The sequence below is a fragment of the Phoenix dactylifera genome, chromosome 8 (assembly GCF_009389715.1).
Source record: "Phoenix dactylifera cultivar Barhee BC4 chromosome 8, palm_55x_up_171113_PBpolish2nd_filt_p, whole genome shotgun sequence".
Taxonomy (NCBI): domain Eukaryota; kingdom Viridiplantae; phylum Streptophyta; class Magnoliopsida; order Arecales; family Arecaceae; genus Phoenix; species Phoenix dactylifera.
In genome coordinates this window covers 24,529,687-24,554,162 of record NC_052399.1, presented here as the reverse complement: position 1 = coordinate 24,554,162, position 24,476 = coordinate 24,529,687, and the positions used below count along the sequence as shown (strand labels likewise).

The window sequence follows — 24,476 nt, the reverse complement described above, 5'->3', positions numbered from 1 at the left end:
CAGTTTGGAAACCTTTTTCATTTGAAACGCTTTTACAAGATTTAGTAAATACAGAAAAATACTTCAGTTTTATTTTCCAAGAACAAATCCAATGTAAGCTTTTGAAAACTTAGAGGTGGAAACAACATCTTTAGATTTAGAAATGATTTTTGTTTGTTTCCTTAGTTAGCATGCATAGCAAAACTTTGACCTTTAAGTAGATAATCTAAGTAAGCCTATGGCAAGGTCTTTTGAGATTAAGTACATACTAGCATGAGTTGATTCTATGTGCCAAGGATGGTTTTTTTAATCTTGGTATTCATAGTGCATATATTCAAAAGCATACCAAGTACACATTATCATATCTATGATCAATAAACAATAATGCCATGGATAAAAACTCTCAATCAAGCATATAGAGAATTCATAGAATTAATCTTAATAATGATTAATCATTTAGCAACTTTATCCAATGGTGAGTAAAGTATCCTATAAAATGAAGTGATTTGATTATATTTCCAAAAGTATATCACAAAATTGATCAATGCATGCAATTCATATTTTAATCAAATACTAAAACAAAAATAATGATGAGATGCAAGGATTACTGATTTCATTATTATTATTATTTAAAATTACTTTTCATAAGTATATTTTAAGTTTCAATATGTCTAGAACACCCATTTGTATGAATCTATTTGTTTCATGGGTATCTTGGCACATCTATGTCTACATCCTCATATTTTTATTTTGGGTACCCAAGCTTGCTTGGGTCCTTGAGAGTTAGGACATATGGTTCCTTTTGGAATCCAAATCTGTTTGATAGTAATAACTTTACCATTTGATTTAATTGTGTTAGAACGATAGGTAAAGTTGTTATGCCCATTCTTTTCATTTTTGAAATAAGTTATCTTATTTAATGGTTTGCTTGGTGAATTGATAACCTTTTTCTCTAGAGATTTATGGCTAAGTGAAGGAGTCAAGCTAAATTTTGATTTATCAAAATCAGCATGTTGGCTTTCAAACATCATTTTTAATCTTTCTGAACTTACAGTGAATTTGTTAATAACAGATCTTAATTGGTTAATTTCTTCGCTTAAGTTTTGATTTTCGTTAATTAAGCTATGATTTTTCTGAATCAATTCTTCTGAAAATAACCTTAAGCTTTTATTTTCAGAATTTAGTTTGTCGTGTATTTCAGCAATAGAATTTCTTTCTTTTGAAATTTCCAAATTTAGCTTTTTAAGATTTTTATTTTTCATAGCTAATTTTCTACATTCACCATACAACTCATGAAAAGCATTTAACAGTTCATCATACGAAAATTCTTCATGAAATTCATTTGGTGTAAAATTAGATTCAGATTTTACCTTATCTTCTTGTGCCATAAAGCAAACGTTAGTTACCTCTTGTAGTTCCTTGGAGCTAATATCATTATTGTTGCTCCTAGCTTTTATTTCCTTGCTTGACTCTTCCTTGGTCAAGACTTTCTTCCTTTTTATCTCTTTCTTTCTTTCTTGCTTCCTCTTCTTCTTTGTCTTTAGGAAGCTGATTTGCCTCGGAGTCGACTCGGTCCTTATTGGAGTCGACTCGGTTAACTTGAGGGTCGACTCTGGAATACTTGGAGTCGACTCGACTGAGGTGGGAGATTCAACACCTTTTTCTGCAATCTCATTGTTAGTAGGCAATTGAAGCACATGTGAGCTAATCTGAGATTTATCATAAATATTTTCTAAAGTATCCCAGATCTCCTTAGCAGATAAGCATGCAGAAATTTCATTAAACTTCGTTTCTTGAATAGCACAATATAATATGTTCATAGCATTAGCATTCAATTGTGCTAAGTCCTTTTCATTAATAGTTTGAGAGAGTGTGTGAAGGTCATTTATTATGATTTTCCATAAATAATAGTTTTGTGATTGAATAAAAATGCGCATGCGTATTTTCCAATGTGTATAGTTTATGCCATTAAATAGTGGAGGTGTATCAATTGATTGTCCTTTTCCTAGAAAACTATCTATTTGAGTTGTCATGATCTTTGGCTCTTGATCGTGAGATCAATAATTAAACTTAGAGCACCTGCTCTGATACCACTTGTTGCCCAGTAGATACAACCCAAGAGGGGGGGTGAATTGGGTCTTTTAAAACTTTTAACCTACTTCTGAAAGTTTTTGATTAATTATGCTAAGTTGTATGGATGCACAGTGAAAGTCAAACTTAGCAACAGTTTGATGTATAGAATGTGACTTGATTGAATATGCTTGCAACTAAAGGATGCGCGGATAACAGTTAAGCAAGCAATCTATCTAAGTAAGTAAGTGTGTTAGTTAGACAATGACAAGAGGCATTACAAACACAACAAATATATAGTGGTTCGGTGCACCCCAGCACCTACATCCACTCCCCAAGACCTCTTGGGAATTTCACTATAATCCTACAGATTACAGCCGGTTGTTTTACAAGCTCACAACCCAACTTGTTGTTTTACGAGGTCACAACGAACTCAGTCGGTTTTTCCAGGCTCACCGACTAGAACCACCCCGATTGTTTTTCCGGGATCACAATCGAACCCTTACACCGTTGGTTTCAACCTAGGCTCACCAACAAACCTATTATCGTTGGTTTTCCCTTTGGCTCACCAACAAACCTTAACCCCTTGATTCAATCCCTTGATTGAATCAAGTTACAAGATATTAAAATAAAGGTTTAAAAACAAATCAAAGCTTCTTAAACAAGCAAATATAACAATATAACCAAATAGGGTAAAGAGAAGCCCTCAAACGAGTTTTGAAGATGAAGGAGCTCGGCTTCTTCTTTACTTGACCCTCTTCTGATTTGGCACGAAGTAGAGGATCACCGAGGCAGCACACGGATGGAGAGGAAGCTTTGGGATTCGCTTGGATGCTCTTCTTCTCTCTATTTCACTTCGGATGGCCCTTTTGTGCTTATGGGAGATTTCTCTTGTAATCTCTTTGAGATCTCTTCTCTAAATGTTCTTTCCCACTTCCATACCTTCTCCCCTAGCTCTCCTCTTGTTTTTATAGCTTTTGATGGTGTGGAAACAAGAATCTAGCCGTTAGAGACAAAAATAGAGCCGTTGGACACAGTCTGCACTTCCTGACAATATTACCGTTGGGATCGGAGTCGACTCGCGCGATCAGGAGTCGACTCGCCTGTTGCAGGAGTCGACTCGTGTTTTACTGGAGACGACTCAGCCACTGTTCTAAATTTGAATTAATGTGCTTGCTTTGTCCTAGAGTCGACTCGGACCAAACTGGAGTCGACTCGCCAATAGCTGGAGACGACTCGGGCGCTTAGGGGTCGGCTCATTCTCAGAAATCCAGAGGACATATTTTCTGATTTTCTTCCTCGAGTCGACTCGGATTCTCTTGGAGTCGACTCGGCTCTCAGAGCCCGAAAACTGATCCTCTGTATTTTGGGGTCGCGCTGCCTTGGAGTCGACTCGAACTGTCTTGGAGTCGACTCGCCTCTCAGAGACGAAAATACCGTCTTCTGTCTTTGGGGTTGCGCTGTCTTGGAGTCGACTCAGACTTTGCGGGAGTCGACTCGGCTCTCAGTGTCTGAAATTGGCTCTCTGACTTTTTTCTTGTGTTCCTCTGAGAGTCGACTCTCACTTTCTTTGGAGTCGACTTGCCAACCATCGGAGTCGACTCGCGTTCCACTGGAGTCGACTCGAATCTCAGACCCGAAAACTCCTCTCTGACTTTTCTGCCTGTGACTCCTAGGAGTCGACTCATACTACCCTGGAGTCGACTCGGCAAGCATCGGAGTCGACTCGCGCTCTTCAGGAGTCGACTCGTTGACAGGTTCTGAGATGAATCTTTCTGTCCGTCTGTCTGTTGCTCCTTGGAGTCGACTCGGAACTGTAGGAGTCGACTCGAGTGCCTTTCCTTTGAATTTTTCTTAAAACTTGCTCTTCTAAATTGAATCCTTTGAACTTGAGACTTGGGCCAATAAATTGTAGCTTTCTTCCAACTTTTCTTGAGAGCTTTGGAGGCCTTCTTGTGTTCTTCCAACTTGCTATGTTCCTTGCAAAATAAATATCTTTCTCCTTGCAACACAAACATTAGTATTTATACTTCAAGGTTTTGTGATCATCAAAATCAATCTTTAAATCAATCTTTGGGTCATCAGTGTGCAAGCTCAAGAAGAGTTTACATGGACTGAAACAAGCACCTAGACATGGTATCTTAAGCTCGATAGCTTCATGCTTCAGATAGGTTATAAAAGATGCAGTGAAGATCACTGTTGCTAAAATGGTCAAAAATATGAGGTGTGGTCCTATCTTGGAAAAGAAGCACACTTGCTTGTTGCTGAGAGCATCAACTTCTAACATGTAATCTTGTTGTTCGACTTCAGATGCCACCCAAAATCAATTTTGTTCATAATATGGCTTAAACAACAACTTCGTGGGATCAAATCCAACTACCAATAAGCTAAATGGCCATATGGCCATTCAGCTAACGTGAAGATGATAGCTAGCCTTTTCAATTCCACCATTTTGTGTTTATGTAGTAGACATTATCAAGATGCATTAAGATAATACTTAACAACAGATATAAAGCTCTCGGCTAAGGTTTCGTATCTTGTGAAAGTCAAGAACTCTCAGGTGTGTTCTACATTTCCATCTATAAAAATTAAATCATTTCTGAAATTTTAAATGTGGAGAATTTTGTTTGGTTCTGCAGTAGCCTTGAAATGTAGTTCCTCCAGTCCCAGCCCCGCTCACTAGAGTTAAAAAATTGCATACCTCATGGGCCAAAGATAACTTCAGCTGATGAATTTGATGCAGGTCAACAGTTGAACACTGGAGAAAAAAACAACAGTGTGATAAACTCACAATTATAGTCTCAAATTTCTGCTCTCCACCTCGTCTCCAGTAAGCTGCATCTATGTCATGCGTAGGATATACTCCAAAACTTTGGGTATATGTTGATGCCAAGGAAGCTTGAAATCTCCAAGTCAACTGTAATAGTTTGAAGAACTATAATATTCAAAGTGAGAACGGCAATGTCCTCATCGACAACTATAATGAGAATTTTTCACAGAATGCTGCAAATATGTTGTGGTAAATGTCAAAGCTGTGAAATTTCCTATTTGAAATGAGGATTTGGGAATCAATGGAATTGTATTCCAACAATTCAAGTTCGAGGATAAAAAATGCAACCCGAACCGCATATTTCTGCAAATTGCACGCTCCTTTCTGGAAGGAGGACTAGAATTCTTGAATAAGTTTTGATGACTTATGTGGGAAAACAATTCACAGAAAAAAAAAAAACTCGAAAAGGTTGGCTTTAGGTCATTCATGTAGTGATGAACAGAACAATTAGTGGCAAGACCACCGAGTGCATTATTTGCTCATAATGTTCAAATGATTGATTACAGCTTCCTTTACAGGTGTAAAAGTAAACCCATCGACTCTGGTAGGTGGTCTTCTTGGGACACAGTCAAGTCGACGGATATGATTGGCCATCCACTGGACGTAAGTGATACAAGTAAAGCTCATGAGCAAGGGATATCCATTAGCATCAGACTAAATCATTTGGACACCTTTCAGTTCCAGCATAGCATGTACCAAAGTTGATATCGGTTGTTCATAAACTAGGCAATAAATTAAGAAGATTACATCCCCCATTAAGATCTAGTTTCCATTTATTCTTTCTCATGGAAAAAAACTAACCAGAATAACAAAAACAAAGGAAGAAAGAGAGATGATGAAAAAAGTTTTTTGAGTCCTCACAGAGCCTCTCTTTTTATTGTCTGTAGCCAGAAATTATAAAGACATGGAGAACGATATCAGAAAAGCTCAAATTTCCATGACTCCTGATCCAGAGCAGTTCTTTGGTATTGGCTAAAAGGATCAAGGCTTAATTTTCCATCTCCATCATCATTGAGAAATTCCAATCCCATGAAGTCATCCAGCCCCCAGAGGTACAACGACTCTGGCCACTCCATGCATGGAAGTTGTATTTCCTCAGCTTTAGCTTCAGAGCTGGAAGAAGAGCATGATGATGAGATGGAAGTAGAGGAGATGGAAGGGGTCGAGGAAGCACAAGGGACTACGAACTCATGGGGCTCGATCACAGGCACTTCATCAGTGCAAAATCCAGGGGATTTGCTAAGAGATGCATCAATCTCTGTAGGATCGAACGAGCTTGTGATGCCCTTCTCCTCTGCTTCCTCTTGTGCCATCTTTGGAAGAGGCTGCAAGCAGAGCTGCTCGTTTTTATCATTTCCGTCCACTGAAGCACATCCTTGCTGCTGCTGCTGCTGCTGCTGGTGGTCAACAGTTGAAGGGATGGGCTTGTGAGTGAGTGGGTCAATTCCCATTTTCCTTAGCTTCTTCTTTATGTGGGTGTTCCAATGGTTCTTTATCTCATTATCTGTTCTACCAGGGAGATGAGCAGCAATTTTGGACCATCTGCCAGAGATGAAACCAAGAAAAAAAAAGGCTTGTTTAGGATAAAGTAAACCAAAACAAAGCACCAGGAAGAAATTAAATGCAACCAATGAGTCTAAGAAATCAACCAAGTAAACAAAAAAAGAGCAAATCAAAGAGCGCGCGCTGAGAGAGGACCTGTTCCCAAGTTGAGAGTGGAGTTCAATGACCAGCTTCTCCTCAGACTCTGACAGCAATCCGCGCTTCAAATCAGGCCTGAGATAATTTGTCCATCTCAGCCTGCAACTCTTCCCACACCTAAGCAATCCTGTACAAGCCATAGAATGGTATCCATCAATAACAACTCTAAAACGTTTTAAGAAACAAAAAAAATCAATCAATAAACATCAGACTTAACACTAAAGTTTTCATTATTTTTCACCACATACCACATAGTCTGCAATTAGATATCTTTTTTTTATTCTGAAGGTAATACTCCTAGATGTCACTGAAAGAGACGTTTATCACGATTACCAAAAGAAACATAGACATGAATCGTATCAAAAGACCAACATAAATCAAACTTAAGCTCCAAACTCTAAAACTCATCTAAATCAAATTCCTAATAAACAAATTGAAGTATCCAAACAAAGAAGAGGATCCCAAGCAAGCGATATCTAAACAAGGGACCTGCTAGCTTGGGCACAGCTCTCCAGCAGCATTGGCCATGGGTGAGGATAAAGTTGATGAGTTTCTTGTCCTCCTCTGCTGTCCATGGCCCCTTCTTAAGCCCCACCTTATCACAGCATGGCTGCCTCCCCATTCTTCCACCCCTCGCCTCTCAACTAGACCCCCTCCTACAAACCACCAAAATATGAGGGATGAATGAGAGAGAGAGAGAGAGAGAGAGAGTAGGAGATGGGACTATCAGCCTTCAACACCACCACCACCTGCCTTTATAACTTGAACTCTAGAGGGGGAGAGGCAAGGGCATGGGGCTCTCCATGCTTTGGAGTCCGAGGCTCGTGTACACGTGTCAGGGAGGGAGGGTGGCTTGGTCGCACGTGGGAAGTGGGTGTCCGGAAAGCGCCACCTCATCCGTTGGCGGTCTTTGCTTGGTGTGTAAGCGGCTCGGTCCCAAGCCTGCCGGGCTCACTTCGTGAAGTTTTCTTAGAAGATAGAGGACACCACGTAGATTAGTTTTACTTGGACTTGTAAGCATGGTTGAAGGAAATTTAAATGCCTTGATTCTTCATGAGGCTGGACTATAGTTCCCTCATGTTAGACCTTCATTTGACTGTCTAAAACTCGCAAATGTTTGTCTAGAAACACTAGGAGAGCATGTGTTACGTAATTACACTGCAAGAGTTCATGATTTGATGAGGTCATGACATATTTGATTCCACTTCTAGATCCACAACCAATGAATGTGTTAACCTAGTAATTTGCCAAGATGCATTAAGTTGTCAACTTTGTCTTAGTTGCACCCTTGTAATTTTGTTCATAATCTTGGTGTGTGTGTGACAAGCATGAGAAGGGCAAAGCAGTGTAACATCCTCAACTGGCATAAACTTGAAGAGGAAACTTACCTCTTCCATTACTTCCAATAGCATAACAATGCAAAGGGAATGAAGAATAATTAAATGGTCATGGTGGTGTCATCTTGGTGCTTTCAGTGCTCAAGATTAATTAACAAAGCAATGGATTCCTTCACAACTATAGCATTGAATGACCACTATGATTATCCTAGACAACATAACATAAGGTCCCATAGTTTAGAGCCCCTTGAACCCATGGGATATAGTTTGCCAATATATTTTAACCACTTTGTATATAATTTTATTTGATCTTAAAATGTTAAGAGACAGCTTAACAGAAAAGAAAAAAGAACATGCATGCCACTCTATGGGTGGAATTACCAAATTAATGAGCTGAAATTACAAATTCCATCATCTACAAGTGGTTTGCTCTTTAACTAATCAAATTTAGACTGTATGCCATTTGGATTGACGCGTAAGGAATAACACTAATTTGTTGGACCAAATTAATTCAAGTTACTTCATAAATGGCAACTAGAAAGAGAGGGAAAATAATTCAAAAAAAATAAAGAAAAGAAACTCTAATAACCATCAAAATTTAATGACTCTGCCCTCATTGAGCTTCTTGTAAGGTCCTTCTAAATTTTGTCCAAGTTCAAATAATAATTTTTTTTTCTTCTGTCCTAGCATCATTTTAGCATCAACAATTCTAAAACATGATCGTCCTCCCTAATAGAATGAAAAGGAAATCTCTGACATGATTATCGACGTATTTCTTCTACTACTTAATTTTACCTATTCATAGTCAATTATGCTCAGCAAGGTGTAGACAAATTTTGATTGATCTTGTAACTAAATAGCTAGTCTCTTCAAAATTTACATGCTTGTTTATATAAAATAATATGCTTTCATGTTATGCTATGTGACTCCGGCAACCTCCATGATCAAATGCAATTCTTAATCTACCTTTTGGCTATCTTTGCTTCATAAAAACGACTAGTAATCTTTATTATTTATTACTTATTTATTTATTTGCTATGGAGAAATAAAATATTTGGCAGCTAACTTATTTCACATTAAGAAGTGGACTTTATAGTGCGGAAGGCCATGCTCATATGAACGGTGTGGTGGGGACAAAAACGCCAAGCGGCGGAGTTGGGCGAGATTCTCGTCAGCTCCATTACGGAAGATGGACCTTCAATAATACCTATATGAAACAAAGAAGAGAAAAGGGGAAAAGAACAAAAAGAAGAAGAACTGGGGAGAGTTAGTTCCGTATGTGTACATACACAATTGACCGCCCTACATACAGTAGCCCCTACTCCACTCCATGACAGATGATCCCAGATCTCAACTTCACTTAGAATTTAATGAACTTCAGAAGCTTTTTGATGGACCTACTTGCATGGGTCTTTCTCCCATTGAGAACCCAAGACTTGTTTTTACTCCATGGGAACATAATAGAAGACTTATACCCTATGCAAGGCAAGGTTTGTTCCGGAGGGATCACTGCATTGGCTTCCAGTTTCAATCAATCCATCTCACTTTGATGTGAACATTTTAGTAAATAATTTTCAAGTTACAAATGGGTACCAAGTGGCATGTATACTTCTAAACGAGAAAGGTGGCACATAATGAAGGTACGAAGGGTAACTTACTAACCCTGGGTAGCGTATTCTGAAAGGTAATTATAAAATAATTCAGACACTCTCACCTTTTTTTTAAAATTATAAAATAAAAATAAAAAAAGAGGCAAACGAGATGCCATAAAATTTTGGGCGAGGAGAACACAAAACCGGCATAGTTGGCCTTTCCTTAAAAAAAAAAAACATTGGAACCAATTTTTTTTTTTTAGATTTTTGACAATAATATATATATATATATATATATATATATATATATATATATATATATATATATATATGTATAACAAATGGTCAATAATGTAGCTTGGGATGAGAAAGAGGAAGGGCAGATGCGGCCAGCCAAATGGCCAGGGATGAAGGAGACTTGACATCGAGCAAAGAGGCAGCCAAGCAGAGAGAGGGAGGGAGGATGGGGTGGCGACACAATAGAAGACGAGGCAGAGCCCATAATCAAATAGAGAGGAGAGCGAAGGAGCAGAAAAAGAAGAGGGTGCGGCGATAGGGCTGGCGATACAATCAGAAAAAGCTTAGCGTTGGGTAGAGAGGCCGTCAAGGAAGCAGCCGAGGGAAAGAGCCAGTGACTACTGAGGATGAGGGATAGTTCGGTATTGCCTGGAAAGATGGCTAACAAGGCCCAAAGAGTCTACAATTGGAGGGAGAAGAGGTGTGGGGTGCAACAGGGGCGACGAGTCCGAGGGTGAGGTCGGATAGAAAATGAAGGACCTTGAGAAAAGAGGTGAAAATCTATTTTTCTATAAATAATAGTTATTAAGAAAAAAACAAAAACAATAATCAAACATATTTTCTACATCAAATTTCATATTTTGTAAAAAAAATATAGTGCCAAATAAAGCCTAAATTGCCGTCAGAATAACTTGAAGTTTGTAAAAGACAAAGGTTAGAACATTTACAGGGTTTTTATGGTATGCCTCTGTATTTGCACTTGCACCCGATTTAAGTCATTATGGATAATATATACTACAACTAGTTCCTAAATTCGCAGGTTCATCACATCTAGAGGAAAATTATAACAAAAATAGTAATGTAATAAACACAGAAAAGTTGAGGGAAATATACTTTTCAAAATGTCCAAAATGGGGTTGAGACATGGTTCAAGAATATATAAAGAAGTCCTTTGAATATAAACTTGAGGAAACAGCATTTGCATACAATTTCTGCCATTCCTTGCTCCTTTTCTTTTTCTTTTTCTTTTTTTTTGAAGGCAACAAATTTTCCTGCCAAAACTCAGTTTTTACAGACGATTCCAAAAACAGAAAGGCTCCATGATGCCTATTCATTTTTTTCCAGTTCAATTTTTTTCTTATATTTCCGAAAAATAAAAATAAAAAATAAAAGCAATACCAAAATGAGCCCTAACTCTCTTGTCATGCTTTTGGGCAAGCATTAAGGATTGTCTCACATGACCTTGCTTGATAAAATCAAGCGAAAACGGCCAAGCAAGCGAATTCATGTGAACATAAGAGGGTTTATATTGAAGTCGGCGCATAATAGTGGAGAAATCCGCGTAGTGGCAGCGTCACCGCAGCCCACATTTTATGCTACATACTTGCAACCATGTCCACAAACTCGAATAACCTTTTGAAAAAATTCCAAGGAAACGTATGGTGGCATGGCATTAAAAACAAGAATCATCAAGACCGATGCAGGTGCAAAGACTTTTTTCCCATATTTCATGGCTATGAGCAGCAACCATGGCAAAACCTCCTCTCAACCACCAAAAACCAATCTTTAAAATATTGAGAATTGACCAGGCCTAGGTTTCACAAAATACACTTTGGTCTGAACTCTAGGAGACCATATAAGGTCCGCAAGATTCAGCATACTTCAAATTTTCGATCTTTTTAACCTATCGAGGATATACTTATAAAGTTAGTCTAAATTTCATAGATTCTAATCTTAGATTCTTCCCCCAACGAATTAATCCTTTCTGCTCGAGCTCCATTTACTTATAACCTAACACAAATTAGGTTTCCTAACGGAGAAAAAAAAACTATGTCGGGCCAAGAACATCTTGATTCCAATAGAAAATGTTGGATGTAAGAATCCACAGGCCACAGGTCCATAAATCAACGAGGTGAAGCCATTCACTAATCAGCTTCGGCTGGAATAAGCTTAAATCTACTTCTGATACGGTGGAGCCAAATTATGCAGAACATGCCATTTGATAATTATAACAAACCAAACATCTCCTCTAATAGACATCACAGCCTATCCTATTCAAATCTTTGAATGTTCAAGCAACCAATTCCTAACAGCCAGAACTGGTTTGACGTATATCCAGAAAAGTACATAGAACTTCCTTATGTTTTAGTACTTAATCTTAACAGGTACAACTGCACTTTTAAATACTAATTCTGAAGTTTTAATTAACTCTTCAACATAAGTAAATCCAATATCCATAGGACTTCTGCAAATAAAAAAAGGAAGTTGGGTATACATCTCAATATTGAGCCCTATATCAAAACTTAAGTTGGAATAGCTGCCATACCATATACAATTACAATGCCATATCAAGTTCCTGTATCATATTGATCCACGGCCCACTATCAATACCTAAATTTGAGGGACTGCTAGTTGTATAAGCTTACAATCCACAAGTTGGGTACATCTTTATTGAGTGTGTACCATGAGACATGAGGCTGTAGAAACACAAGTTTAAGTATATGATGGACTAGATATTTAACTGTTTATGCCAGATTTTGTACTATCTTTGGATGAGTTGCTGCATAAATAGAGGAGTTTGGGTCGGTCTTCAAATGAGAGAGAAGATGTTGTACATCGGGTCTCAAGAGTTCCAGCACTTTGCCACAGAGTGTCAATATCTCTAGTTTGGGCTTGCTGGTGCTCTGTACAGGCCCTCCTTGTCCTTCATACATGACAGCATGATGCCTGATGAAAATAAGCTCTTTTAGCTATGTGAAACATTGCATATTGATTGGAAGGTAAAAGGTACCATGAACTTTGCAAATCTCTCTCTCTCTCTGCAATGTATGTGTGTGTGTGTGCGCGCGCGCCTGCAATGTGCACGTGTTCGTGTGTGGGGATACAAGATGCAAAGTCTTACAGAAAGTCGATAAGGTCTTTTATCTCTGATGCTTCAGTTGGAGTTGAGGGCTGCGTATTCTTTCCAAACACATCCGCGATCACATTGAATAGAAGAGCCAAAGTCTACATATCACAAGGGAAGATGGAAAAGAGAATCTTTAATGAAAGGTCATCTCTCCAGAAAAAGAAAATGCATGAATACAGCATAGATTTAAGTGCAATAACTAATAAGTGTCTGAGCTATATTACACGCATCACGTGTGCTGCAGTAGCATGAACCATGGACAGAAACATAGAATTTCACTGGATAACATGTATTCAATTAATTCCCACACATTCTAGAAACTTGAAAGACATTTTGATTGGAACACTTGTCATGGTAACACAAGTCATCGCATAACTGTGCACCACTTGTACTCTATATGCAGCTAAAAAAGATATTTAGTCAGGCTCAATTTTGAATCAAGAAGAAACAATATTTCAACCGGCTTCATAATGTTATATTGAGCCAAAATCAAATCCCACTCGTATCAAGCACGGATCCAAGTTAGCTCAATATCAACTCAAGCTCGAATAAAAGCCCAATTCATGTCTAAATAAAAGAAGGCCCAAGAGGAGAGCACCAAAGGGAATTATGGATGTGATGCTGAGTTGATGAGAAAGTGAGTCACACCGAAAGGGTCCAGCTGTCTCACTCTACATGCCCCAGACTTCAGCCACTAAACCAATTTTGGCGGTTGACTACGTAAATACATATACTACATGCCCAATTTCTACCCTATTTAGCTGATATTGATCAAGCCAGCTTTTTTCTCAGGTTTGACTTTACAATAAATTCGAGATTGAGAACAAAGAGTTCGAACAGAGCCTAATTGGAGTTTTTGAGCAGCACTCGAGCAGCTTGGTTCAATTGACAGCCTTTATGCAGAGGTATAATAGTGCCATCAAATGGACTAGGAGCAGACATATTCTGAGCTGAAAATGCCTGGCCCAGGCTCAAGATTTAGGCCCTGAAACCTGACTCTGCCTGAATATGAAGCCCAAAAATATCCAGGCCAAGCCTAGGTTTACACATTTGGTTAAATTTGTCTGGGATTTGAATTGGGTCTGGCCTGGCATGCAAAATGAACCCGGTTTTGATCGGGTTCAGGCTTTAAGTCCCCAGCCCAGGTTCATGTTAGGTTGGGCTTGAGCTAGATAACCAAGCTCAAGTTCGGGCCTAGGCCAAACTTGGCCCATGCACACCCCTAAGTTACAAGGAAACCTAACAACCATGAATAATTAGGTTGAGAGTCGAATTTTAAATATTTATTTGAGGAGAGAGAAATGAGGAATTCATCAGTATGAACTTAGATTTTCTGTGAAAGGGAATTGTGTGACAAGGACTTTACAAATTCTGAGAGATAAGGATCAAATCAAGCTGTGATTAAAAATATATTTCAAATCAGAAAAAAGAGAAATTTTGTAAAATGCAGTGAAGTCCTTGCTCTGGGTTGAATGCATAATCAGCGGTGAACGGTCAACATATCTAATAATTTAGCTCATATATTCTAAGAGATTGCTATAAAGTCTACTTAAACACTAATTACCATTTTATTATAACAGATGAATTTCCTTATTATACTCGTAAGAGAAGAAGGTTCTTGCCCCTACCTTCCTTCATAAGAAAAGCTAAACAGAAGGGTCTAAGAGTCTTACAGCTTATGAGGATACTAAAAAAGTACAACATGAGCCCCTAAATTGGTCTTTGACAAGTATTAAGAAAGGCACCACCCATTTGTGACTACTGGCCACAATTCAGGCCTTTTGAAAAAGTTTTGCCCTTTCATGAATTCTAAAATGTGTATAGCCTCTCACTTGAATATCTGGTGTTCTCTTGGGTTTACAATGCATGTATCATGATCTGAGTGCAAAGATTAAAGTTTCATGCATTGTGCTTGTGCCGGTTGATAGCTAGCAAAAGACCAACATTTGATAGAGGAAGACAAGTCTTAAGTACACTACTTTATTCTTTTTTAAAAACAAAATAAAAGCAAATTTAAGAGCATTGAAAGTGTATACAGTAGGTTCTAAACAATTGAAAATAGTCTTCAAACAATCCAAGAAAATCCAGGACAACATAGGTATTTGGATTGGTCGTTTAAGATGCACAAGCAAAATTTTAGGTAATTTCTCAGTACTGACATAACACAACAATGCTTGCGTTACACATTAACAACAAAATTACACTTAGAATTCATATTAAATCCATAAAGGGACACTTGAGTATGCTTACGCGTCAACAAGAAATTGTAATAGTGCATATACAGCAGATTTGTATATTGGAAAAAATATGGGAAGCTTATTTACAATGCATTACATTCTATTGCTAACAATGGGTGAAATGTGACTTACTTTTTTAATAGTTATATATAATCTGTATGGGAGAAAATTGAGCATTTAAACTGTCAGGGACAGATTAAGTCTATTTAAGGTGGCTGAGTTTCAACAGGAAATGATGGGTAAAGTTTCTAGTAAGTATACTAGTCATTGCTCATGTCCGGAGTCTGTCGAACCAGGCCGAACCGTCCGGCTCAAGCACTATCGAGCCTATCCAGTACGAACCGAGTCGATTCGGCAATCTTATTCGGTTCCGGCTGTAACCGGTTCTTTACTGATCGGAACCGTCCGGAACCGGTCAGTTCGGTGCCGACTCAATGCAAACCAGCCAGTTCGCACCGAGTCAAACCAGTTTCGAACCGAGTTGGTTATGATATTATTGCCACTGCCACCTGATAGCATTAGGACAGCCTGAGAAGGCCTTCCCAACGTAATTTGAAAGCAGATCTGCCGCTTCTCCTTCCAAAAAATCAACAAACACCAATTCCAGCTATCAGAAGGAAGATTCAAGGCTAAATAAGGTGTGCTTTCTCTCTCCTAACCCGGCGCGCATTTCTTATGTGACAAACGTACAAAACTATAATACCGTTTGGTTAGAGAGGTGGGTTGATATGCCTCCTGATTATGCTGATCACCCGGATATCTACGAGAGGCATCGCCGCTTGATCCGATTTTAGATATCAATATGTAACTTGGACTTTAAATGTATGTAATTGACTGTATTATTTTTTAATTTTCACATTACTACTTGATTCGATGAATTTTATGTTGTTCATTTTATAATTTATATTATTTAAAAGTAATAAGATGCATCATTTAGATTAAACCGAGATCATACAAACATCAAAAAATATTAAAAAAATCAAATTAGACTTAAATTCATTGAAAAAATTCAAAAAAAATAATTACCAATTAAATATTTACCGAACAGGTCCCGACGTCGACCAGTACGGATCCCAGTACCGGTTTGACAGACCTTGCTCGTGTCTATTACTAACCAATATATAGCATAGCTGGCATACGTTGTATAGAGATCAACTCTCTTATTGCTCTTTCTTGATTATTCCACTTTGCAATAAAAAATTCATGGAATGACCTTGAGAAACTGAACAACCTTTGTAAGTGCTACTCCCTACAAAACTAGATGTTTATTTTTGCAAAAAAAGCGTTTTTCTAAAGTTCATTATTTCACTTTGACGCCATCTATTATGGTACGTCAAGTATGAGTTCAATGCTTATCGAACTTAATCTGGCTTCTTTAATTGTCTAAGCATTGGGTGAGTGTTGATCAACATGGTGAAGATGCCTATCTATTTGCAAAGATGCCTAATCACTAAGAAGCACAAGTCAGGTGGCAAAGCAGCAAGCGAAGGCTCTGATGTAGCTAGTAGTGCTCCTATATTTGATTGCCTTATCACTCAGGGCAAGGGGACAGAGATGGATGATACACTTGCAGCCCCTGTAAGATACCATGATCCTTCTGGTCACAGTGGCAGTTTGAGCCAAAGCCAAACATTTTGACTCAAACTACTCAGGAAGTTTTGGTCATTATTATGGCCATCATGGAAGATATACACGATAATTTGTGCATAAGTGAGGCTACCACAGTTGCAGGAGAAGTATTCCCATCCAAGACATGATGATAATGATCATTATGACACCAACTATTCTGTCTCTGTGGACTTAATAGGTGCGTTTAATTTATTTTATACTTTTCTGTACTTGTTAGTTTATTCTTAATTAGGTGATGTTTGGTATTGATACTCAATAGATGGTGCATTCCTGTAACATATATAATACATTTAGCTTTAACACAATTTAGTTTAATTAAAAACCAATCCGAAATGCAAATTATAACCCAAGATAAATACAATAAAATTATGTGAAAATATCACCTAATCTGTGTTTTAGTTGTCAAAATAATAGTCTATTATGTTTATTGCATCATACGGATACATCTATCAAGATATAACGCAGCAAAAATAAAATTTACTTTAGTTCACCAATCAATTGTAATAGAGCATTTCATTAATGTATACCTACAACCAGCAATGCTCCATTCAGCAGATTGACTTTCAGTAGATAGACTTCCACAAGCAGCTGAAGCATACTGTGAATAGGTACACAATTTATTCACCACAATCACAATATTCCAGTATCTTTCAACTCCAAAAACTAATTTTAAGCTTCTTCATGATGATAAACACTTGAACTAACTTACGTCTGCAACATGATTATTGGACGGTTATCTTACCAGTTTCTATCCCTGGACCTGTATGCTTCACTGAATCACCCTGAGATTGACAACCATTTTCTTTACCACAGCTATCATTCTGATTTTCAATTAGAAACATGTCCCCAGCTCCATCATGATGTTTTATCCATCAAGACCCAAACTACTATGCAAAACATCACTGACATACACAGCAAACTTCATCTTTTCATGTATTCTCTTTTGTTTGCTAGCCAATGAAAAATGCCATGCCTTCTTGTTTGACAGATTTCAAATTGAAAGGAATCCTATCTGAAGTATGTGTAACATCTTCACCATATTGGTATGCTTGTCAATTTGCATGTGTATTGCTCTATGACCTTAACCATTTGACTTTGTACAATACGGGAGACAATGAGTTACCTATCACAATAACATGCCTAACAAACAAACAATCCATATCCACAGAAAAAGTTTCCTTGACATATGCACATCGTGAAAATGGAAAATTTGACTGGATTTATTTTAGATGGAGGCTCAATTTAGTGGAAATGGGCAGATATGTTGAAGTTCAGACAGATTGGAATAATAGATCAACAAATGCCGGACTTTGTTGCCTGGTAATTGACACTTACATAGAGCACCAAACACAATGAGATTGCAGATATGCAATTTAAACCTGAAGTAACTAAATTTCTATGTGCTTTAGTAGAAGAATCTATCATAGTTTATGTTTTTTAATTTATCAAGATTTTTAAACTTCATGAAAAGACATCGTGAGGCAAGAAGACTAAAGACAGTTACAAGCAGCAATTATTTCAGAAGTAGATTATGAGGTTGTAACATTCATTATGACAAAGAATCTGGCTATATCTGATAAAAGAAATTAAACAAGTAAATTCATATCTACTTGATACTTTTGAACTACAAGCTCCAAAGTCAAATGTTCCATATGAAGATGCTAGAAAAAGTTAACTTATGTACCTTCATGAAAAGTGGGCGAGCAAAGGCTAAACGAGGTAGCAATGGGCCCATTATCCGGAAAGCAATTCTCAGCATTGCAACAGAAGTAACTGGGCGAAGATGCTTAATGACTGTATGGGTTGATTCCAGCCATTCATGGGGAAGGTTGCTAAAGAATGAATGCAAAAGGGCCACAATATTACCTGAAACAAAGAAAAATATTACTCGCAAAGCATTTAGAGTTACATTCATGGGCAGAGGGCATGAGCAAAGGAAATACAAAAATACAACTTTAAATAGGTTTCAAGGCAAACAACTCATGATAATGCTAGAGGATATCAAGCAAATGAATCTGATTGACGTCGGGAGGTGTTGAACTTGGGTTAAAACTCGAAGGAGGAAGGGTATGTTGATACAACCAATTGTAGCAAGGTAGAAATCCCACTATGGCACATACGACACAAAGTGTTAGAACGGACAAACGGTAGTTGGAAGACAAGCAAGGCAGATCACTCTTTTCCAAGGCCAACAAATAGACTTTGGCAGGCCACTCAAAGGATACAGCTCTCACAACACTCACTTGCACACCCTAGGAATCCACCAAAAGCGAGGAGAAAGAGAATATGGAGAAGGCAATGGAAGAATATTTCCTATAATAGAATTCTCACTAATCAATAATTCAAATATCTCAAGCATGATTACAAGAGGAGCCTCGATGGGGGTATTTATACGTACTACAATGAGATTCTTTTCTTCAGCTTTCCAATGCAGGATTCCAAATCCCATTCTAACTCAAAAAACCCTAACTATTAACTTTTCTAATAACATCAAAAGTTCTCAAAAAAAGTTCACAAAAATTAAAACACCTAGAATTAACTAACATCAAACTTTCCTAACAAAACAAATCTAGCTTGGCTTCCCATACCCATGCGCATACGGAACCCGCGACCCGTGCAGCGAGCACATGCGCTCTGCACGGTCCCCCGACTCATGCAGTCCAATCTCGTGTCTAATTTTGGCTCAACGCCACTCATCTAGGAAGTGAGCCCTAAGCACTCCGGCGTCACTGATTACATTGCATAAAGACGCTTCTTAAATAAATATATAAAGAAATTGGTAAACAGCTGCACAGTAAAAATTACAGAATTAATTTGTGCAGTAACTTCAGGATGCATATGATGATTCACATCCAAGATGCAATTCCTCCGTTAGAAATGGATACGGCTCCATGCGTTGTCCAGGCCATAGCCTCGCCATCCTTGGTCCTGTCCAAGATGACCTAGCACTTTTTCCTTCTTTCTTGTTTGGAGGATTTTGACATGCCAAATTGTTTATACTACCACAGAGAATGTAATAAAAGAACCAAAAAACTTAAGAATTATTCCTAACATCTTTCTAGTCTAGCAAAGTAGAACATTGTATCAAGAACCTCTGCCTCCCAATATGCTCCCCTTTCTATGAAAGAACTGACAGTGACCGAAGGTAGCATCAAAACGGCTTACCAAGTGTTCAAACGCAATAACAAAGAATGTTCCAGATAGCTTACAAGAAACACTGGAGAGTTTAAGTTGTACCTATGGCTGTTGATGTATTATCCTGAGAAGCCCATGTTGGATCCAACAAAGCATAACCAACGGCAGAGTCTAGCTCCTTAAGCGACCTCTTACCATCAACAAGCCACCAACAATCTTTAATGATACGTGCTGCTTCAGAATACAGCTGCATGTGAAATTCTGGTGGGAGCTGGGCTAACAAAAGGCCACACGCTTGGATCATCAGACATGATAATTGCTGGCAAGAGTACCCACTTTTGGAAACAAAATTGGTGGCATTGATTCCAGTTGCTGAAGAAGTTGAACGGTTTGTGCTCAAGGATTCGGTACTGCCACCAGATGGAGATGTTGGTAGACCAGAATTTTGCCCAAGTCCACTTGACGCTCCATGTTGCCCATTGCTGGACTGAATCAGTGTTGGCTGTACATTAACAACAATTTGAACCAATGAAGTTACTATTTGGGAAGCTGACACTGGAAGCGAAAGGATCTCAATAGCTGCTGTTTCCAGGACAAGCTGTGTGTATGTCCCAGGATCCTGATTTTGATAGAATGCTTTCTGCCCATCAGAAATGTTGGTTGTGCCAGGCTGTGAAGATGATTGACATTTATTTTGAACTGGACGTGCACAACTGCTAGAAGGATCTCCTGCTGAATCTGACTTTGACTTAGTACTTAGAGGGGGTATGACATTATTCACAAGACCTAGTAAAAGGGTAGCAAAGTAGTCTAGTGGAGGGCAGATAGCAGGATTTGATGAACCAACATGTTGAGGAAATGACTCTGAGAAAGGTATCTGAAAAAAAAGAGTGTCAATGGGACAGTTTGAGAAAATTAAATAACGTTAAAAAAATGAAGAGAAGTCGTTACCTTGGAAATATTAAGCATATTGAGCATCCGTACAATTAGCTTGCTTGGAAGGTGACCATAAAAATATGCAAGAATGTCCCGGACAAATGAAAATCTCAGAGGATGAAAGACCAGAAGTGAAGAATAAAAAGCAAGAACTCTATCGGCAATATCTGTGGCATCATTCTCAATGAGCCTATAAATTATTAGTGGGATAACCGGGAGCAAACGTGCTGCAATATCATCAAAGAAAGGAGGATACCTGCAATGACTGGAATCATTACTAGAAGGATTTCCCTAAAGAGGCTACGACACATCAAATAATACAGAAGAATAACTCAATAGTTCATGATGGCATATGAAAACCTGAAAACCATTATTTTAATAGTTTCTGCCTGAATAAACTTGACTCATGCATATACTATACTTTTCTGAAGTATTTTAAAATGAGCTACACATAAATAACAAAAATTATTCTAAGGGAACATTTACTGAAACACCCCTTCACTCCTTAGAATGTTTTCTCACACTAGTCTAAATTTAGATTTCCCTTCATCGAAGATGTTTGTGTATCAATCTTTGTATAAATTGGTAGAACAAGGAGATCAATATGCAAATGTCAGGAGACAATAAACAAGTTAAAAATACTGCCTAGTGTCTTTGCCAGGCAAAAACAAGATGCACTGGAAAGGGGAGCCAACATGTAGTGCCATCGCAATATAACAGTTACACATTAAGGGAAATTCTAGTCATAATAAACTGGAAAAAAAAAATATATGAAACAGATATATCAAATAGAAAAACAGCAAGACATGATATTCCTTGCCCTCTAATATTCAAAGATAATTAATGTCAACAGCAATTTTAGATTGGAAGGTGAACATGTTAGTCTAAAAATAACAAATTATTATCATTGTATGTAACATAACCCTGTTCTTCCCATATTTGATTACCTCCTTTCTTGTTTTCACCATTCTCTCTCTCTCTCTCTCTCTCTCTCTCTCTCTCTCTCTCTCTCATGCGTGTGTGCCGTCCCTCCTCTTCACCTTGGTGTCCATTCTTATATTCCACACCACATCTTCATATTTTCTATTTTTCCCTTCTTTTATTATTTATATACATGATCAACCAAACTGTATTTCTTATCTCCTCATCTTGTGACTTTCCTTACATATCTCTAACTTCAGGCTAATGTCACCAAACAGATGCAATTGAAGCATAAGTAATCGGCTTATCTTTTGATGACGAGAGCCATCAACACAGTATTGACAAACGCTACTGAAACGAGCTTCTTAATAGAAGGCTTGATATATGTCGCTACAAAATATGTCCATCATCTCCATGATAGTGGAACAAGAAGGTTTATGCAGAATTAAAAGGACATCCTCTAATGTAAATGTGAACAATTCCAATTGCTCATAGAATAAAAAAGTTCTGAACATAAACTCTAAAAGAAGGGATGAAGAAAAGCAATGGCATGCTAGGGGCTGGGAAACAAATACTTCAAGGTTTTTTGCAAGTATACATTTTTAAAGTTTCACATTTGCATGTATGACCATGTCATGTCGTATTTTGCATGAATACCCTTTCAAACAAGTTTTTTTGCATCAGGGCCTTGCCATTTGCTACTGTTAGCATTTATCAGTCGAATTCATGATTAGAGTCAGTTAACCTGAGTTAGAAGTTAATCTACAAAAAAAAAAGAAAAAAAGAAAAAGAAAAAATTACCCTCCAGACTGCTGTTGGACTAGTTGATCCTCAAGGTTATTTGAGTCAGTGTCACGAAAAAAAGTTAACAGCAGTTAGTGGCTAGTTAACTGCAACGGTATTGGTGCACAAAAAAATGGTGTTCGTGTATAACACAGAGTAACAGGGTCCTGCATGCAAAATTCAAACTTTCAACAGGTATACTTGCAAAAGAACCTGTTTTATGACTTTAATAGTTCCATAGGAAGGAAAGAGAGATGAAAGTCTAACAAGGAATCCATGTAAGCAGATTCTTAAATTTTAACAATCTTCAATAATGCTCCAACAAAATCCATGACAAGGATGACAAGAGAGCCTTGTCCTTCTCTTTATAAGAGACTCCTTATTTTTGAAATAGATACCCATACCATCTAAATTGGCTCTACATCACACTGTCCTCAATCAAGTTAACTCCAATAGCTCTTCTAATTACCCTTGATCTTCACCTTACCCTTTCAAGTTTTGCCACATATTCATCTCAACATTCTTGCCATTGATTTAATCGTATTTGCCTGCACCCTGTTTACCATTTGATATTTGAGCAATGTAGCATAGGAGATGTTATTAACACTTTATATTATTTTCTGACCTTGTGTTAATTACAATAATACTCCAAAAGCACCTACCCATATCTAATGTTGTTAAGTTTGTTACATATTCTTTCTCCAAAACATCCTACAAAACAAACTGATCACTTGCTAATATCCCTTGTCCATTAATGTTGGCCTGGAACTCATTTTAAATTTGCATTCAGCATCTTTAAATTTCATTCTATTTGCAAGTCCCTCATATTTTTACATCTGCAAACAACATACACCAGGATACATACTATTGAGTACTAGCAACAAGTTCATCTATGGGCAGTGTAGAAAAATACTGGCTTGATGCTGATCCTTAATGTAATCCATTTAGTGGAAATTCACTTATCATGTCACAGTTACTCCTAATGCTCTTGAGTACTCTAGCAAAAAAATGTCCTTAAAATTTCAATGTATCATCCATACACAGTTACCATTCTTAGCATGGTTTCACAAGCTTTCTCCAATTTGTTAAAGAATAAATTCAGTGTTTTCCATTTCTCTCTATATCATTCTATCAACAATCTAAGCCAAGATCCGCAATCTCGGTACTGGGTACCATATCGGTATCTTATCAGTTCAGTACAGTTTGCTACAGTACAGTACGGTACAGTACATCTCTGCACCGAAATATCTCTCCAATCATTTTTCTCAATCTCCATCTTGGTACGCCGCAGTACGGATCGGTATGCACCTCGGTACAAGTTGGTACACCTCGATATGGGGCGCTACGCCTCGGTACGGACGGCACGAGTCTTGTACCGACTTGAAGGTGTGTTTCATATCGATTTTCTGCCGGTACGGTACGGTACGTTCCGTACCGAACGGTATGGCAGACTATAGTCTAAGCTAATAACCCGTTATTGTCTTTCCTCTCCTTATACCAAATTAATTCATTGAAATTGTTGTTTTTATTTCTCTTTGTTTTGTCCAAGGTTTAAACACTGACACATACAAATCCATACATGCTATATCAGATCTTACCAGTAAGGTATCGGTACCGGTACAACTCCCATTTTGGTAATGAACGAACATATGGCATCTCACCTCTATTTTTTTATATTGGTACAAAGAGATGTACCATGTGTTGGTGTGGTCTTGTACCGTATCATTATGCTACTAATACCAATACTTCAACCTTTGGTTCTATCAACTTTTTCATTCCCTCATATACTGAGTCATAATTTCATTTGGTACTTTATCTACCCCGAATGCACAACCCTTTTGCATCGTTTTCAATTATCAACATATTGACTATAGTATCGGCTTACATAAATACTTGCACCCACATTCATTTTTTATGAGAATAATGTAAACTCAATAACTCTGCTATTGCTTTTTGCATCTAGTATTTCATAAACTATGGAAAATTGTGATGATTGGTACAATTTAAAATGCAACACTTACCGTTCCTTCCAAGAGAGATGGTTCCCAAGAGCTTTCTGAAGTTCAATTCTCTTTGGAGGTTGATTATTAAGCCAATGCTCGGGAGAAGGACGATTTGCGCAAAACATTTTAATCCTTTGTTGAAGCTCTGGCCTGTCTAACAAACTTATCTGTGCAATAC

At 37.8% G+C, this 24,476-nt stretch overlaps 2 protein-coding genes across 2 annotated transcripts in view; both read right to left on the bottom strand.

The window, feature by feature from the left end:
• Window positions 1–5,572: 5,572 nt before the first annotated feature.
• On the bottom strand, window positions 5,573–7,305 carry LOC103717026 (transcription factor MYB20-like). Its single transcript, XM_008805253.4, has 3 exons — window positions 7,070–7,305; window positions 6,578–6,707; window positions 5,573–6,421 (listed from the first exon to the last, which is right to left on the bottom strand). Exons 1-3 carry the CDS (start codon window positions 7,200–7,202, stop codon window positions 5,797–5,799), a joined length of 888 nt encoding a protein of 295 aa, XP_008803475.2. The 5' UTR covers window positions 7,203–7,305; the 3' UTR covers window positions 5,573–5,796.
• A 4,618-nt stretch (window positions 7,306–11,923) lies between these two features.
• Window positions 11,924–24,476, bottom strand: part of LOC103721130 (mediator of RNA polymerase II transcription subunit 23) — a 67,089-nt gene continuing 54,536 nt past the window's right edge. Inside the window, exons 16-21 of the mRNA XM_039129345.1 lie at window positions 24,317–24,465; window positions 20,607–20,847; window positions 19,758–20,532; window positions 18,205–18,386; window positions 12,649–12,752; window positions 11,924–12,473 (exon numbers count right to left, since the gene is read on the bottom strand). Of these exons, the coding sequence (XP_038985273.1) occupies window positions 12,272–12,473; window positions 12,649–12,752; window positions 18,205–18,386; window positions 19,758–20,532; window positions 20,607–20,847; window positions 24,317–24,465 (1,653 nt within the window). The 3' untranslated portion in view covers window positions 11,924–12,271. The remainder of the gene's footprint in view (window positions 12,474–12,648; window positions 12,753–18,204; window positions 18,387–19,757; window positions 20,533–20,606; window positions 20,848–24,316; window positions 24,466–24,476) is intronic.